Source organism: Hemiscyllium ocellatum, chromosome 1, assembly GCF_020745735.1.
Source record: "Hemiscyllium ocellatum isolate sHemOce1 chromosome 1, sHemOce1.pat.X.cur, whole genome shotgun sequence".
NCBI classification, from domain to species: Eukaryota; Metazoa; Chordata; class Chondrichthyes; order Orectolobiformes; family Hemiscylliidae; genus Hemiscyllium; species Hemiscyllium ocellatum.
The window spans coordinates 106,669,158-106,688,598 of NC_083401.1; the positions used below are offsets into that span (position 1 = coordinate 106,669,158).

The window sequence follows — 19,441 nt, forward strand, 5'->3', positions numbered from 1 at the left end:
ACAATGATTCATTTTAGAAGATATTATTTGCAGTTACTTTTGAAATAGTGCCTATTGCATAAAAAACTGACTGGGTACAACGTTAATTAAACTCAGAAATCATAAATCAAAACGGAAAATATACTCCGCGGCTCTATACAGATTCAAAACCAGTCAGGACAGATACAAGGTACTGCAATACTACAATTTATATAAGGAAGTAGTAGCTCAGATCATCAAATAACAATTTTAATATATGAAATTGATATTAGAATAAAAAAATTATGTGCTTGCATTACCAATGTTAATTTAATTGAAAGCTTTGTTAAAACCATGGGCAGAATATTATGGGTGCTGCAAGTGTGGTGAGGAACTGCTTGCCCATCCCCTCCCATCAACCCAGGGGAAAAACATCTGGTTAGGTAGAGCTCAGTACTGCGCACTGAAGAGACTGTAAGTAGCCCCATGAAGAAGGTGTCAATGTGATCTCAGACCCAGGTATGGAACAGAGGGGTGAGTGGAGGGTTGTAGGAAAGGGCTGGGGAAGAGACATTAATGTGACGTTTTAATGTCCGCAAGAGAAGGAAGGCAGAAAGCAGTTACCATCTTCTGGAGGGGTACAATACACAAAAGGCACTGTGCAAAGATAGTACTCCCCTTCCTTCCCGATCTTACTAAAAACATTTTAGTGGGTGGCACGGTGGCACAGTGGTTAGCACTGCTGCCTCACAGCGCCAGAGACCCGGGTTCAATTCCCGCCTCAGGTGACTGACTGTGTGGAGTTTGCACGTTCTCCCCGTGTCTGCGTGGATTTCCTCCGGGTGCTTCGGTTTCCTCCCACAGTCCAAAGATGTGCAGGTCAGGTGAATTGGCCATGCTAAATTGCCCGTAGTGTTAGGTAAAGGGTAAATGTAGGGGTACGGATAGGTTGCGCTTCGGCGGGTCGGTGTGGACTTGTTGGGCTGAAGGGCCTGTTTCCACACTAAGTAATCTAAAACAAAGTTGGCTGCTGACTCCTGCTTGACCATGCCAACTATACAATGGCAGGGGCAGGATAATAACGGAGGAAATTGAGCTGTTAATACATTCTAGAGAACAGCCATAATGGTCTCAAAATATTAACTTTCTCTCCACAGATCCTGTCAAATCTATGTGTTTCTGTTGCATTTTCTGTTTTTCAGATTTCCAGAATCCACAGTATTTTGCTTCTATTAAAGCACTAGAAGGTTGTCTGCTGGGTGACTTCACAAAATATTTATTTTTCAAAGCTGATATTTCCTTAAAAAGTCAAAATCCTCTGATGGTTGACTAAAAACTATGAGATGCAACATACTGAACAATAATTGTGACATGACAAAGGAACAACTGAAATTTGACCCACTTTTTTTGTAGTTAGCTTTAGTTAAAAAAAACGGTTGAGTTACTTCACTATGATTGACCTGAGAATGTCTGAGCTACAAAATGCTGATTATGATTATTAGACATTATTAATGATTAGAAATCTGGATAATGGATAAATGATGTATTTGCATTCTGGCAACAAGATGCTTTGAGTCAACTTATGAATTGTTCAAAAAAACCATTATTATAAAAGTCCCTGAGGTGTTGGGGGGTTTTTAGTGCTTCTGGCATGTCAGTATAGCTTGCTGCACCACATTATAGGTAAGTAATCACATTGTTGTAGGACTAGCTCAAGACAACAGCTGACAACAAAGGAAAGGAAACCCAAGGTGATGTTTCTTGTCACCAGGGCCAGTAGTCTGGAACTCTTGAATTAACCCTTCATTAGAGTTTGAGTGCTCTCAAGTTATCATTGATTTCAAACATGAATCCTGTCTTTTGCTTCACAGATACTGCCTGATCTGCTGAGTACTTCCAGTACTTTGTTTTGATTACAGAAGCCCCTTCACTGTATTGGCAACAGAAATTCAAGGTAACAGATCATAATTTTCTGAAAGACATCAAATGCTGGCTTTGCCAATGATGAAGGGCAGTAGATCCCGCCCAGTATAATTCTACCACAAGAACTCTGTGATAGTCTCTTCTTTCAGCCAAATTACCTCGTACACCTCATCACAAGTACTTCATCATTGCAAGTTTCAAGTTAGTTCTGACTGTAATATAAAACAACTCAGGCTCCAGCTGAAAAGGCTGTATTTTAATCTGGGCTTTTAATTTAAATATACAAACATTCTTCTGTTAAACCATGATTATCACAAGCTAAGGTAGTGATAAATTATGCCAACAGAGGAAGAAAGAATCAGCTGACGCAATCATAGGGAAAGAGAGACACAACAAATTGGTGTCAGATCACAATGAAAACCTCTTCAACTACTGACTGCTACTTGCAAGGTTGCAATATCTTTATAATTTAAAAATAACAAAAGTGATTTAAACATAGGTAAGAAAGGATGGCAGACACTGTTGCTCAGTGGTTAGCACTGTTGCCTCACAGCATTAGCAACTAGGGTTCAATTCCAGCCTTGGGGAAACTCTATGGAGTTTGCACTTTTCCCCCATGTTTGTGAGTTTTCTCCGGGTGCTCTGGTTTCCTCCCACAAGTCCAAATATGTGCAGATTAGGTGAGCTGGTCATGCTAAATTGCCTTTAGTATTTAGGGATGTGTAGGTCAGATGCATTAGTCAGGGGAAATGTAGAGTAATAGGGTAATGGAATGGGTCTGGGTGGGTTACTCTTTGAAGGATTGGTGTGGACTTGGGCCAAATGGCCTGTTTCCACACTGTAGGGATTCTATGGTTCTATGAAAAGGGCAGACACAATGACTTGCAGTTACCCCTTAAGCTATTTATTAATTCTGCACTAACAAGCCAGCCTCACACCAACCTCCAAAGATATACCTAAGTAGTCACAAGTGGCAGCGATAATGTCAGAGGACACATCCGATATGTAGACCTTGAACAAGTGCAGTTCCAATTGCAAAGTTCCTGACCACTGATACAAACTTAGCAGAGTATGGTAGGGTTTGGTGACAGCAAGCCCCAAATACAGCCCAATCTGCTATCATCTGAAAAGACTCAGGTGCCGTCATCCTGTGGGGCAGTCAAAAGTAAGACTTTTCTCAATTCCCTCACCTCAACATTTTCAAAATAGACAAGAAATCATGCTTTGGAGGTTTAAATATGTTGCTTGTGTTTTATAGTAATGCAGGGCAAAAGGTAAACTCCACAAAGACAGGTTACTTTTCTGATCTATTGCAGACTCAAATAGCAGCCCAATAAGAAATCAGCAAGAACCAACATGCAGAGAATCAGTCTCACTCTAAATTCTTTTCCCCAATTCCCACATGGCTACTGATCCTTTTGAAAATGCTGCCAGACAAGAGACAAAGCATTCCCCTATATCACCTCACCTCACTTGCTTCAGATGGCGAGTGAAACTTAATGATCCTTCAAATCAAACTATTTGAGAATAAATCTATGCAATATAAAGCATTACATTCTAATTCAGGGAAGAATTACAGTCTTTAAAATGTGATCTCTTATATGCAAAAACATTACATCAAGAAACACCCCAACACTCCTAGCCTCCATTCCCATCCCCACTCCACTGCCACACACACCATCACCATTCCTCAATGCACATCGTAAATGTACAATTATTTACAAAATCTACTTGCCTTGTTAAGCTTGTCTGGAGTAGCAGCTACGTGCAACTCAAATAGCAGCTCAGTTAGCATGTATACAAACTCATTATCATCACCTGCCAGAAACAAAATAGCAGTTAATCCTTTTACAGCACTTTTTGCACCACTTTCAGGTTAATTAAAATAACAGCCCATAATGATTTTTTTCTACAGCTTTGTAAGTTACCTTAAGGTGCTACAACATTCAAGCAAGATAACCATACTTCCAATCTTTACTTGTAGTAGTAATAGTAGTAGTAGTAAATTATTTTGTCTGATTGCATAGTACATGTTCCCATTCACAAGGAATTTATTTTGGGAAGAATGTAGAATTAATTGGGAAATGTAAATTCTGTAACATGTTAATCTGATATGTTGGTTAAAGATATTTGGATTTGCGCAACTGGAGAATTCAGTTCTGGCACGTTTAAAGGCAACTGGTACATTTTGTTTAAATTGGGCTTAAGTGTTGTACTTTTTGATCCTTTGACAATACATTATTTATCAAATGGCATAGACCATGGTAGCATGCTTCTCACAATAGCTATACATTAGAATAGCTCTTCACATTGCTAAAATCAATGAAAATTTGCATCTTCCTATAGTGAATTTGATACGTCTCACTCTCGAAGAAGCACAAGTAAGCCATTCACTCTTTCAAGCTGATTCTGGTACTCCACTTTGGTTTTCTGTCTTTCATCCATATTCATAAAAAGTAGACACTTGTGAACTTTATTTCATCTCAGCATGGGTGCTGAGGTCTGACCATGGAGGTTATAAGGGCAAAGGTTAGGATAAGTTGGAACTGAGTTGGTCCATAGATTTCAAAAGACAATATGGACTGGGTAGAGTAGCAGAATGACACAGAGGGTATGGCAATATGGAGAGTGGATGGAGGGGCAGAGATTGGCATGGAGGATATGAAGGGTTGGTATGGGCATAAGTTGACATGGTTGAGAAGTGTGTTGGGATGGGCTGAAATAAGCATTAAAGGCGTTTTTTTTTAAAAGGTGTTTTTCATTGTTCTGAAGTACTGAGTTGGCCTTATTCAGCCTGCCTCGACAACCAACTGTCCACGTGGCTGCTTCTGAACTCCTTCTTGGAATGGTGGGTCCAATTCTCATTTCACCTGCAAATTTTTAATTTGAAAATTCAGTCATCTGAGACACCTTTTTCTGGGTTGGGTTTGCAGAGCAATTGTCAGATTCCACACTCCAAAGAGAGGACCAAAAACTCAGGCCTATGTCTGCTCGTTGCAAATTCTAGAACATTAGAGTTTAAATATTAGAGCCAGAACTTTCAGGAGTGAAAATAGTATAGGCTTCAATATACAAAGGGTGTTTGAAGTTTGGGATTCCAACCAATGGGAATTTAAGTACATCAATTCTGGGTGGGTCTGGGTGGGTTACACTTCGGAGGGTCGGTGTGGACTTGTTGGGCAGAAGGGCCTGATTTCACACTGTAGGGAATCTAATCTAATCTAATCATTAATTTTAAATCTGAGGTTGTTAAAGTTTTATTATTCAGAGTGATTAAGGCATATGCTCAAAGGCAGGTATAAACAATTAGGTCGCAAACTAATCATGAGTGCGATGCATGGGGAAATCAGCTCCAAAGATTAAATGGCCCAATCTTTTCTCTTTGTATGTAGGATATGAACGACCATAATCATCTGCTATGGAGATGGCTTTATTGTAATGATCTGTTCTGTTTTCAGGTGAGGTAATGGCATGGTAAAAAAAAAGCTCATATGAAAAGTTGTTGCTTTGTTGTCTATCATAAATAACACAAATTGGATTTTAATCAATAGATGCATTCATGTCTTGAATTGAACTGAACTCAAATTATTTGCAGAGACACATTGCATACAACTTGGATAACTAGAGCTCAATGAATCCAGAGTTCCTAAACTAATTAGTCTGACGATTAAAATTTTCTAAGAAAACAAAAACTAAAATCCTTCGCTTGTCATTAAATCACAACTGTTATTTCTGTACAGCTTTCAAGTGTTAATTCTTCATGTCATTTTTTGAGAAACTGAGGAGAAAGACACTAATATCACATTAGGATACCTTGCTTGTCCTCGTGTTCTTCCTCTGTATTTAATTCTTTGAGTAAGAAAACCTCTTTAATACTGATCAAATCCTTCTTCAGAGTCTCCAATTCTTCCCCTGTGAGAGACATCAAAACCGACTGAACCTGGAAAAACAACAAAAACCTTCGATATTATGATTTAAGGATATTAAATGGAATTTGGAGGGCATGGACCTGACATACACCTCCAAAACTGGCAGTATGCCCACTGATTCCACTCGACTAGCTTGGAGGAATTTAAATTCCTATTTAGTGTCATAGAGATGTACAGCATGGAAACAGACCCTTCTGTCCAACCCGTCCATGCTGACCAGATATCCCAACCCAATCTAGTCCCACCTGCCAGCACCCGACCAATATCCGTCTAAACCCTTCCTGTTCATATACCCATCCAAATGCCTCTTAAATGTTGCAATTGTACCAGCCTCCACCACTTCCTCTGGCAGCTCATTCCATACACATACCACCTTCTATGTGAAAAAGCTGCCCCTTAGGTCTCTTTTATATCTTTCCCCTCTCACCCTAAACCTATGCCCTCTAGTTCTGGACATCCCCATCACAGGGAAAATACTTTGCCAATTTACCCTATCCATGCCCCTCAATTTTGTAAACCTCTATAAGGTCACTCCTCAGTCTCTGACACTCCAGATAAAACAGCCCCAGCCTGTTCAGCCTCTCCCTGTAGCTCAGATCCTCCAAGCCTGGCAAGATCCTTGTAGATCTTTTCTCCTTGTAGGAAGGAGACCAGAGCTGCACGCAATATTCTAACAGTGGCCTAACCAGTGTCCTGTACAGCCGCAACATGACCTCCCAACTCCTGTACTCAATACTCTAACCAATAAAGGAATGCATATCAAAGGCCTTCTTCACTATCCTATTTACCTGCGACTCCACTTTCAAGGAGCTATGAATCTGCACTCCAAGGTCTCTTTGTTCAGTAACCCTGCCTAGGACCTTATCATTAAGTATATAAGTCCTACTAAGATTTGCTTTCCCAAAATGCAGCACACCTTGCATTTATCGGAATTAAACTCCATCTGCCACATCTCAGCCCATTGGCCCATCTGGTCAAATTCCTGTTGTAATTTGAGATAGCCCTCTTCGCTGTCCACGACATCTCCAATTTTGATGTCATCTGCAAACTTACTAACTGTACCTCTTATGCTCACATCCAAATCATTTATGTAAATGACAAAAAGTAGAGGACCAGCACCGATCCTTGTGGCACTCTACTGGTCACAGGCCTCCAGTCTGAAAAACAACCTTCCACCACCACCCTCTGTCTTCTACCTTTGAGCCAGTTCTGTATCCAAATGGCTAGTTCTCCCTGTATTCCAGGAGATCTAACCTTGCTAATCAATCTCCCATGGGGAACCTTGTTGAACACCTTACTGAAGTCCATACAGATCACATCTACTGCTCTACCCTAATCAATTCTCCTTGTTACTTCTTCAAAAAACTCAATCAAGTTTGTGAGACATGATTTCCCATGCACAAAGCCATGTTGACTATCCCTAATCAGTCCTTGCCTTTCCAAATACATGCACATCCTGTCCCTCAGGATTTCCTCCAACAACTTGCTCACCACCGAGGTCAGGCTCACCACTGACATCAGGCTCATTGGCCTATAGTTCCCTGGCTTGTCTTTACCGCCCTTCTTAAGCAGTGGCACCATTTTTGCCAACCTCCAGTCTTCCGGCACCTCACCTATGACTATCGATGATACAAATATCTCAGCAAGAGGCCCAATAATCAGTTCTCTAGCTTCCCACAGAGTTCTCGGGTACACCTGATCAGGTCCTGGGGATTTATTCACCTTTACTCGTTTCAAGACATTAAGCACTTCCTCCTCTGTAATCTGGACATTTTGCAAGATGTCACCATCTATTTCCCTACAGTCTATAACTTCCATAACGTTTTTCACAGTAAATACTGATGCAAAATACTTATTTAGTATCTCCCACATTTTCTGTGACTCCACACAAAGGCCGCCTTGCTGATCTTTGAGGGGCCCTATTCTCTCCCTAGCTACCCTTTTGTCCTTAATGTATTTGTAAAAACCCTTTGGATTCTCCTTAATTCTATTTGCCAAAGCTATCTCCTTTTTGCCCTCCTGATTTCCTTCTAAAGTATACTCCTACCTCCTTTAAGGATTTGCTCAATCTATCTTGTCTATACCTGACATATGCTTCCTTCTTTTCCTTAACCAAAGCCCCAATTTCTTTAGTCATCCAGGATTCCCTTTACCTAACAGCCTTTCCTTTCACCCAAACAGGAATATATTTTTTATGGATTCTCGTTACCTCATTTCTGAAGGTGTCCCATTTTCCAGCCATCCCTTTACCTGCGAACGTCTGCCTCCAATCAGCTTTTGAAAGTTCTTGCCTAATGCCGTCAAAATTGATGTTTCTCCAATTTAGAATTTCAACTTTTAGATCTGGTCTATCCTTTTCCATCACTATTTTAAAACTAATAGAATTATGGTCGCTGGCCCCAAAGTGCTCCCCCACTGACACCTCAGTCACCTGCGCTGTCTTATTTCCCAAGTGTAGGTCAAGGTTTGCACCTTCTCTAGTAGATACATCCACATACTGAATCAGAAAATTGTCTTGTACACACTTAACAAGTTCCTCTCCATCTAAACCCTTAACACTATGGCAGTCCCAGTCTATGTTTGGAAAATTAAAATCCCCTACCATAACCACCCAATTATTCTTACAGCTAGCTGAGATCTCCTTACAAGTTTGTTTCTCAATTTCCCTCTGAATATTAGGGAGTCTATAATACAATCCCAATAAGGTGATCATCCCTTTCTTATTTGTCAGTTCCACCCAAATAAATTCCCGGAAATGCATCCAGGGAAGATCCTCCCTCAGCACAGCTGTAATGCTATCCCTTACCAAAAATGCCACTCCCTCTCCTCTCTTGCCTCCCTTTCTATCCTTTCTGTAGCATTTGTATTCTGGAACATTCTGCCCATCCATGAGCCATGTTTCTGTAACTGCTATGATATCCCAATCCCATGTTCCTAACTATGCCATGAGTTCATCTGCCTTCCCTGTTAGACACCTTGCATTGAAATAAATGCAGTTTAATTTATTAGTCATACCATGTCCCTGCCTGCCCTGACTGTTTGACTCGCTTCTGTTCTCAGCTGTACCCCTCTCAGATTAGGTTTAATAACTGATGCTCTCAAAGGTTGAGAGCTATAGTCTTGTTGCGCTGAGCGGCGTTATTTATTTATTTGTTGATTTGTAATAAGTATAGTTTTGATTTCTTTTGCAGAAAGGTATAGTAGTTGGTTTATTGTTTCTGATGTTAGGATGCTATATTTTCATGTTTCTACAACTTCCTAACTTTGTAACAAAAAGATTTCAGTAAATTAGAAAAAAAACAAAGAATGACACTCTCCACCACCAAGCTTAATAGAATCCCTACAGTATGGAAACAAGCCATTTGGCCCACCAAGTCCACATCAACCCTCCCAACAGCATCCCCCCCCCCCCCCCACCCCCCAATCCTATACTTCCCATTGCTAATTCACCAAACCCACATCCCATGGACACTATGGGCAATTTAAGGAAAAGTGAGAACTGCAGATGCTGGAGATCAAAATAGAGAGTGCAGTGCTGGAAAAGCACAGCAGGTCCGGCAGCATCTGAGGAGCAGGAGAGTCAAAGTTTCAGGCATTGACCTTTCTTCAAGGATCAATTCCTGATGAAGGGCTTATGCCCGAAACATCAATTCCCGTCAAGTTTCATTTTTTTCTTTTAATTTCCAGAGAGTAAAGACCCAATCTACTCAACCTTTCATTCCAGAAATCACGAGTAAATCGTTACTGCACCATCTCAGTGGCAAGTATTCCTTAGATAAGGAAACCAAAATTATGCACAATTATCCACATGTGATTTCACAAAAACACTGTACAGTTTTAGCAAGATCTCTTTATGCCAACCCCTATTCACAATTTAAAAAAATATTCTACAATAGTATAATTCCAATTAAGCAATTTTTATTTCTCACACAATATTTTATGTCTCTCTATTGACCTCTTAACAGTCTATTTGTCTTTGCACCCTCTGTGTTGATCTTAAAAGCGAATTGTTCCATCCAGCTTTGGTTCATTACTAAACTTGGATATGTTAATCTCAAAATCATTAATATAACAATGTGTAATTTACATTAAGGTGAGGTTAAAGAATCAGAGAGAGGGGGCGAGAGAGAAAAAGAGAGAGAGAGAGAGAGAGAGAGAGAGAGAGAGAGAGAGAGAGAGAGAGAGAGAGAGAAAGAAAGAGAGAAAGAGAGAGAGAGAGAGAGAGAGAGAGAGAGAGAGAGAGAGAGAGAGAGGGGGGGGGGGGGGGGGGGGGGGGGGAGAGAGAGAGAGAGAGAGAGAGAGAGAGACCGAGCGAGAGGGAGAGAGAAGGCGAGAGGGAGAGAGAAGACGAGACGGACAGCGCGCGAAAAGGGAGAGGGAGCTCAGAGAAAAAAAAAGAGAGAGAATCAAATGAAGAAATTGTTACAAAAGCAAGAATAGGACTGTGAACTCTTTAATACTCACTTTTATTTCACTTTCATTGGACAGAATTTCCAAAGCTTCCAAATGTGATAGACCTTGAAAGTCATCAAACAACATCCCATAGTGAGCAGTCTTCTCAACAGTAGTTCTTTGTTTCTCCTTCTCTTTTGCTTCCCTTAATATCTATTTGGGAAAAAGAAAAAGACAAGAATTAAAAGTATCAGAGTTTTTGATTCATATAATACAAATCAAATGTCAATGTCAAGTGAAATATGCACACTTCATCATGTGGTGTGTAACTGCATTCTGAAGCCGTTATGAAAAATGCAAGATTGAACTGACAATACTAAGTTAAGCAATTTCTTTGAGGCACATACACCAACAGGAAATCAATGGAGGATAACAATGGAAGTTAAGCATTGGCATTAAATCAAAGGAAATGGCTTATCAGAATCCTGGAAAACAAAAAAAGTATGAAGTCTGGAAGCTATTGAGAAACCAGCAAAGAATGACCAAGGAAAGGTAAAGAAGATTTTGAATGCAAATATGAAATAAAGGTGGACTGTAGAAGCATTAGAAACCCAGATTCAATTCCACCCTCGGGTGACTGTGTGGAGTTTGCACATTCTCCCATAGTGCCTGCAAGGGTTTCCTTTGGGTGGTCCGGTTCCTTCCATATTCCAAAGATGTACAGGTTAGCTGTACAGGCTGTGCTAAATTACCCACAGTGTCCAGGGATGTGCAGGCTGGGTGGATTAGCCATGGGAAATACAACAAGGATTTGGGGTAAGGGGGGGGGGGGGGGGGGGGTAGGATGCTCTTTGGAGTGTCAATGTGGACTAGAATGGCCAAATGACCTGTTCCACACTGCAGCTTTCTTATATTCTAAGAGAAGGTCTCAATGTTTCTACGTTCTACATAAAATACTAAACCCAGACCCCAACAGTACACTCAGGTGTGTATGAAATAAAAGGGTCATTATTTGTAATATCTCAAATAATATTAATCTAGAATCGTAGAGTTTATGGTACACAAGGAGACCATTCAACCCATTGTGTCTGCACAGGCTCCCAAAGGACCTCATTAGTCCTATTCTACAGTCCTATTTCCACAACCCTCTAAATGTATTAGTTTCGAAAGCTCATATGGAATCCACCTCTACCATTTTCCCAGGCACCACATTCAAAATCTTAACAATTATCTGAGTAAAGATATTTATCCTCACATAGCTCCTAGCTCTCTTGCTAATTATGAAATTAAAGTGATCTGTAATGATGGGATGTGGACAGTAGCTACTTAACTCTTAGGCTGTCATTTAAATGTCTTGTTAAATTGGATACTACTAAAAAATTGAGAATCTAGCTACAGTTGAGAGGTGTAAAGATACAAATGAACAAGCTCTTTGCTTTCTTAAAAGAGGGAAGCCTTCACTTTTCTTATGTTGTTGCATCATCTAACACCAATATCTAAGCTAACAATTGGGATGATCTGCTTTCATGACTCATATTCTAAAAAGGTCATGAATAGCTGAGCCAATTACTAGCTCTGAGCAATTGTCAAAATCAACAATGGAACCATTGGTACAGAAGGTTGTTGCATCAGTGTGGGGAACAGTATGTCCTGAACACTCTAGAACCAACTGTGCAGTGTTCAATTTTATAGCATGATTAACTCATACTAACTTAGATATGAGTACTAAAGCAATGGCATGTTACTGAACTGATGGCAAACTCCCTAATGAGAATAATGAAAAGTAAAGTTATTTAATCCTGTTTAATAATACTCCTGTTGGTTTTATTAAAACGCAACTATTGAGAGGCATTCTCAATACCTGGGACAAAGTGGCAGTTCGATGTATTAATATTTTTGTTTTCTTGAATCCAGGGTCACTTTCTGCAAGGACATTCATTGTCTTCTTGCCGATAAATTCTAGTGCGTCCAAGCCACCTGTGATCACAGTCTTACCCTTAACAGAAACCATGGAAAGCAACAAGTAGTATGTATCATTATTCACCATTTTTACAGTTGATAATTCAAGAGTGAGTATATTAGACACATTCATCAGACTGATAAAAACCAAAGCAACTTTGTTTCTGATTTCTAGCATCCAAAAACAGAAATTGCTGGAAAAGCTCAGCAGGTCTGGCAGCATCTGTGGAGAGAAATCAGAGTTAAGGTTTCAGGTCTAGTCATCCTTCATCAGAATGAGTATGTTCTGAGGAAGGGTCACTGGACCCAAAATGTTCGCTCTGATATCTCTCCACAGATACTGCCAGACTTGCTGAACTTTTCCAGCAATTCCTGATTGTGTTTCATCAAATCGATTACTGATTAGAATCCAATACTATAAATGGATTTATTTCTAGAAAAATTGATGCATAAGCTTGCTATGTGGAAGCCAGTATTTGGAACTCTCCACAAATGCTGCCAGATCTGTTGAATTTCTCCAGCACTTTGATTTTATTTCAGATTTCCAGCATTTGCCATATTTTGCCTTTATTCTGAAAGCTAATATTATCCGAGTGTTTGAGTACGACTGCCTTTTTTCCAGTGAGCTCGAAAATTACTATGCAAACGCATATTAATCCCTTTTAACTAAATAAGCCCAACCAAAAGTAAGTGATCAAGAAAAAAAGTCTTGCATGGAAATTGTAGTACTTGATTCGCATGCGAAACAGCTTGCCTTATTTCACTTACTGTGCTTTGAACAACATTCGAAATTGTTGAAAGCATGCCACGAGATCCAGCAGTGGGGGAAGAGGATGGAACAGTTACAGAATCGATTTCTTCTTGTGGATCTGTTCAGGAAAGGCACAAGATTTCTCAATAATTACAAAACTTGAAGCTGCACAATTCCATCAATTTATTTAAACTATTGTCTACAATAAATCTAGCAGATAAAGGGAAATTATTTCCTAATCCTTTTCATCATATATCAGTCCCTACAGAGCTTGATACAGAGAATAGGTTCAAACTATACAGGTATTGTTAAGATTTAAAAGGACTTGACAATGTTTAATTTTTTAAAAAATTTGGTTCATATCATTTGACAGCAACTTACTTCAAAATGAAAAAATGTGATTATCCTCTCAAAATAAGCCATTACCACATATCTAAAGTTAAGATGACATCATGTCCTGCTCCATCATCCCCAAAAGGACCATCTGCTGATGAGCTCCTGCAGACAGAGTTAAGGAAGCTAGGAAACTGAAAAGTGGGACCTCAAATACATTTGTGGGAAAGAAACTGGCATATGGATGGAACGTCATTTTAATAGTTGTTACCATACTTAGGTTACATTTAGGAAATGACTATGTTGGACAAAAAATAAAAAATTCTCATTTGGGAAAAGAGTTATTAAATGTTGAGGTTTGATTTGGCAAAAGTGAACTAGAAACAGCCATTTGCAGGTAAAGCTATGCCAGTAGTTGGAGGAAAAGAGGATATAGAGGGGTTCAGAGCAAATATTAATCTACTTAGAGAAAGGGGAGACCATCCGACCTGAAATTTTCCCTTTCTCCCCAGTGTCAGAGAATAGTCAATAGGACAAAGTTAAAAAAAAGGAGAAACACATAACAGATATCAATAGCTCACACTGCAGAAAATCTATAAGAGCATAGAAAGTGCCTGAGGATGTTAAGAAAGAAATTAAGAAAGCAAAGAAAAAGCATGAAACTATATTGACAAGTAAAATCAAGAGAAGCTGCAAGATGTTTTATAAATATATAATGATCAACAGGATAACTAAAGAAAGAGTAGGTTTCAAAGAAACGTCACAGACCTTAAAATGTTAAACCACTTGCTCCTCTACAGATGCTGTCTGACCTGCTGAGTGCTTTCAGCATTTCATGTTTTTATTTCTGATCGCCAGCTTCTGCAGCATTTTGCTTTTGCATTAGTGTTTGAAAATAGTCAGAAGGAACAAAGTCATGGATGAGAACCAAGCAGGTAAACCGAGACATGGAATGAATCAGGCAATGTTGCAAAGGTTGGATAGGTGGTCTTCATGATGATAATGAATTGTTGTCAAGTCTGATATCAAGACTGTGAAAAGTATGGTTCAGACTTAGGTCTTTGCCAAGCAGCAGCATGGGATTGGATGTCACCGAAAATAATTCAGCTGGAAAATTAAGATAACAGTACTGGAGAAAGTTTCACTTATCAAGTCTGAAAGGCAGACAAGCAATCTAATAATACCGACACTGGAGAAAATGCTAGAGAAAGAGAAGTTAACGTGGAGAGAAAATTGGCATAATGCATGCATGGATAGTGCGGAAGAACTTTAAATGAAAGGTATGAAGGGTGAAACAAGGTGAGATGTTTAAAGGAGAAGGAATTATGGTAGAAGGGGTAGGAGACAGACAGAAGTATGATCTTAAGATGGGAAGGAGAATGGCAAGCTGATCAGGTTAAGGAGTCAGTAAAATGGTGTAAATGGCATTGCTTCATGTTAGGAAGTTGTGACTTGTGCCTTGCTAGGCTTTCTAAAAGATATCAAGGGAGGCCCATGCGGAAGTGTAAGGTAATTCAGGAGGAATTCAAGCCAGTTATAACAGCAGGAGAATAGGAAAGATGAAAGCTGTATAATTAGTGTATGTGGGTTGCAACTTAATGATAGAGAATCATGATGATAAGAAGCCTTAAAAAGAAGGGGAATTGAAGAGGGAGAAACAAACGATATAGGCTTGAATCCAGAGCAGTTGCAAAAAAATGCTCACAAAAGGATGCAGGAAAATTAAATTATATAAACACACAGTTACATGCTATATCTAGATAGCTATGCTTTGAAATGACAGAAGAGACAACATATGGAAGATTCTAAACTTAAAGTCAGAGGTCTGACAAACTGATGTAAGCTGGATGGCATTAATGAAAGGCTAACGTCCAAGTGAGTGAGGTCAGAGGCTATTCAACAGGTACAGCATTGAAATATTTACAATAATTTAAATATTTGCTATGATCAGCTGTTGGTGATGCTGTATGATTGTATGAGGGCAAGACAGTCAATGATACCTAAAAGAATCCCCCAGGAATCACTGCTGAAAAAAAATCACAAAGACAAAATACTTGTAATGAGACCACCAGAAAATGTAAAATAGCACTTGAAGTAATCAAAACAAGGAGCCAGTGCCTTACGAAAACGAGAAAGGAGAAAACAGACAGGAAAAAAAGGCAACTTTCTTTGCAGATACCTGATAACTTTGTAACTTCATTTGGCTCAGGCAGTGAACTCTCCTCAGATGTTTGGGAACTATGAATTTTGAGGGATGCTTCTGCTTTCTCCATTACAGTGCTCAGCCCATGACCTGCAATTGAAATTCCAAGTATTAGTTTGTTTAAGATACAGATAATATTCTCTCTACACAAAAGAAAAAAGAACCATTATGTTCCATGTATCAAATGTTACTGAAAAGAAGTTTCAAAATCTCTTACCAGTTATAAACTGGTTTTCTGATTATTTCAAATAGAAATTTAGTGTGGCAGACTAATGTAATTAATCTTAATCATTAGCATACCAACTGCCAGGATCCTCTGAATATTACTCTTATGGAAGACTGTCAAAGAACTAGAATTATCCATCCCCAAACTTGGACTGTCCTATACTGCCAGCTCTGAGCCTCCTAAAATCTTATGATCAACCTCATTGCCTGCAGAACCTGAAGTGCCATGTCAATTGTTACCACTTTGAAAACATCAAACATAACATTAATTCCTCAAATAATGGGTGGCATTTAAAAATGTTAACGTTTTCAAACACAAACCTATGTCGAGCATGTTCACTTTTAGTTTTAATAGAGGTGGGACAAAGAACAAAGAAGCATGCAGTAGGTTGATTATTTAAATATGATAATGTGATCCTGATACTTCAGATTTAACACTTGTTTAAAGTTTAACTCTGGCTGGCTGCTTTCCTCTGTTCCAAAGAAACCTGGCAGCTAAAGTAGGAATTGCTTGGTACAGCAACTAATAAACTACATATTACCCACTACAACTCACTGTTAGACCAGCACTGTGTTCTGCCTCCAGTGATCTCCTAACCAATCCTTCCTTAGCTATGGCCTCTGATCTTTCTCTCCTCAAGGTCCTTCTGATCTCTTCCCTCTCTTGATATAGCAGCATTCTGTGATCCTTCTGTTTATGTGCTCTCCCCTTTCCATTCCACTACCATTCTTTAGAATAGAATAGTATCGCAATTTATTGTCATTTGTATTTATGAAAATACAGCGATGTGTATATGTCACCACAATTCAACACCGTTTTAATTACAGGAATACAAAATGAAATAATTAAGACAAAGTTAATTTTTTTTTCCCTCCATGGATCCTGGGTTTATGGAATGGTTACAGGATGCTGCCCAAGGCTGCCAAAACAAGGGTTTCCGGACTCGACCCACCACGCTGCCATTGTCAAAGCTGACACTGAAACTACTGCATTGCTGCTAATGCAAGGAGGGACAGACCAGATCCACCAAACCTCCAACACTGAAGCTGTCACTCAAGCCACTGCCACTTCAGTTGCCACCCAAAGCTGTAACATTGCTGCCATAGCCACAAGGAATGAACTGGAAACACAATGCTGCCACTGTTGACACCGTCACACCACTGTCAGGAGAAACAGATCAGACCCTCCAATGATGAAGCCATCGATAAAGTGATAGCCACTATGGCCACAGGGAATGGACATTCGGATCCACCAAACCGCTGGTGCTGTACAGGCTCTCATAACTACCTTTCTCCATCGCAACCGCAGAAAAAAAGGAAAGGTGAACTTTGATACAAAACAGAAATAAAGAAACAAAATAAACAGCAAAATAAAGAACATTGAAGAATGCAGCCAGTCAGGTGAGTGAGAGTGGGAGCATATGGGTACAAAGCCTGAATGCTTCCTACCCTACAGCCAACCCTACCCTCTGAATACACTGAAATAGAAGCAAAAGATATTAACCAGGTTCTGCTGTCAAATTCTGAGAAATTGCAAGACCCAATTTTTCCATATTTCCCAACATCAGAACAGCACCTCATCTGTCACTAGTAATTTCAGAGCCACAGGATTAATATGGTAACCTGTAAAGCGACTAGACTTCCCGCGAGTTGACACACTTAGTTCTTGCAGACACTTCACTAGCTGAACTTACCAACAGTTGCTGTTGCAGTGGAGAGCAATGATTTCCCCCAGGTTCCCCAGGATCCCCAGGCTTTTCTTTTGTCAGAAGTTGATTCCTGTAGAATTCATGGAAAACATTTTTATTAAAACTTATCAAATACGCTTTGTCAGGAGGCGGATCTTTGGCTTGTTACTTCTGATGCTTAATCCTGAATGGACTTCTCAGCAGTTTTTGATAGTGGCAGTTTTCAACTGCATGCCACTCTCAGGGGCTAGTGTGGAGACAAGTTCCAAGTTTACCTCAGCTGGAACAAAACTGAACTTAAACTTGTATGCATTATTCTGCACCTTAGCCATCAAGCTAACTAAGCTAACCATCTTAGATTTATTTAACAGCAGAAGCCAATTGGGGTTCTTTCACAATACACAGTGTAACTAACATCTAATTTCATAAAATGGCTATTAGTAATAATAGACAGATAATAATTACACTTTATTGATTTTACAAATTAGACTGCATTTAATTTCATAGCAGGAATTCTGGCTAAGAGATTGACAGAAAACTCTACACATAAGTTTCTAATGTATGTTCTTAATGCAGAACTGCCAAGGGCAAATCTTGCTCTGCACCACTATAGATGCCAGCATTCAAACAATTTGACTCAACTTGAATTTAGCCCCAAGGATAATCTGCTATGGTTCTGAAGATTTGGGCATGGATTTCATGTGCTCCTGCTGCATATGTTCTCCTGGGGGTGGGTAACCAAGCGCAGCAAATTGAGTGGTTAGCCCACTTGAGTCCTGCTCACTCCATAATATGCGAGGTGGAATTGGCCATAAACCCAACATATTTAAATATGTAGAAACTGATTGGACTTATTAACAAGCCTGCTGATTTGAATAATATATTGCCTCAGCACAGTATAAATGCCAAGGCCTCTAGTGACTCAATGATACTATCCCTGAATCCAAGACAGAACATCCAGGTTCAAGTCCTACTTGCCCAGAGGTGTCATAACATACTCAAACTAGTTATTTAAAAATAATTTTAATACAGTTAGTATGACCATGAGGTTGGGAGAGTGGCCAGGCTATTTTTAGAGTTCTACATAAGAAAAGATGGCGGGGTGACAGGAACAAGGGCACAACCAATGTAAATGTCATGCTGCATAATTAAAATATTTTAATCATCGAAGATTTGATACCTGCCTTCTAAAACCAGTTTGTTACATCATTATAGCTGCATCACAGAATGGATGTCTTACTTTGTTAAAAATTAAAGAGTGATTCTTTGTTACTTATCATCAATAAAGTAGATACAACTGTCGATGTTTCAACAGGGTGTTAAATAATAATAGGAAGGCTTTATAATTTAATCCAAATAGAAAACACTGATCACACACTCCATAATGAAATGGTAATAACTAACTTGCAGAATATTTTGTTATCTTGGGAAAATGAAATTTAATCACTTAGCATTAGGGAACCTAATTAGCCTCATCACGTGTATGCCAGTGAAAAAGGGTGAAAGCCAGAGTTCTCAATTCTGATCACAATCAAGTAATTCAGCTGGATAATGCTAAATTAAATGCAAACTCCTGGAGCGTCGGATGCTGAGGGGTGACCTTTTAAAGGTTTATAATATCATGAGGGACGTGATAGGGTGAATAGCCAAGGTCTTATCCTTGGGGTGGGAAGTCCAAAACTATAAGGCATAGGTTTAAGGTGAGAGGGGAAGATTTAAAAAGGGACCTAAAAATACAACTTTTTCACAAGAGTATGAAACATGTGTATGAAATGAGCTACCAGAGAAAGCTTTTACAACTTTTAAAAGGCAACTGCATGGGTATATAAATAGGAAGAGATATGAACCAAATGCTGGCAAATGGGACTAGGTGTATTGAGGATATCTGATTGGCATGGACAAGTTGGACCGAATGGTCTGTTTCCAATCTGTGCAGTACTATCACTATATATTCAATCCCTAATGTGCAAGCGATTCTTTGTTAATTTGGAGCATCTATAAAATTTTAGACTGGATTGAAACAGACGAAAGGCAATCAGAATTTTGTAATGCATAATCAACTGCTTGCCATTATACATAT

At 39.4% G+C, this 19,441-nt stretch overlaps 1 protein-coding gene across 1 annotated transcript in view; it reads right to left on the reverse strand.

The window, feature by feature from the left end:
- fam114a1 (family with sequence similarity 114 member A1) overlaps positions 1 to 19,441 on the reverse strand; it is a 47,474-nt gene that overhangs the window by 15,606 nt on the left and 12,427 nt on the right. Inside the window, exons 3-9 of the mRNA XM_060824916.1 lie at positions 17,368 to 17,452; positions 15,425 to 15,538; positions 12,930 to 13,030; positions 12,064 to 12,198; positions 10,275 to 10,415; positions 5,695 to 5,821; positions 3,617 to 3,699 (exon numbers count right to left, since the gene is read on the reverse strand). Of these exons, the coding sequence (XP_060680899.1) occupies positions 3,617 to 3,699; positions 5,695 to 5,821; positions 10,275 to 10,415; positions 12,064 to 12,198; positions 12,930 to 13,030; positions 15,425 to 15,538; positions 17,368 to 17,452 (786 nt within the window). The remainder of the gene's footprint in view (positions 1 to 3,616; positions 3,700 to 5,694; positions 5,822 to 10,274; positions 10,416 to 12,063; positions 12,199 to 12,929; positions 13,031 to 15,424; positions 15,539 to 17,367; positions 17,453 to 19,441) is intronic.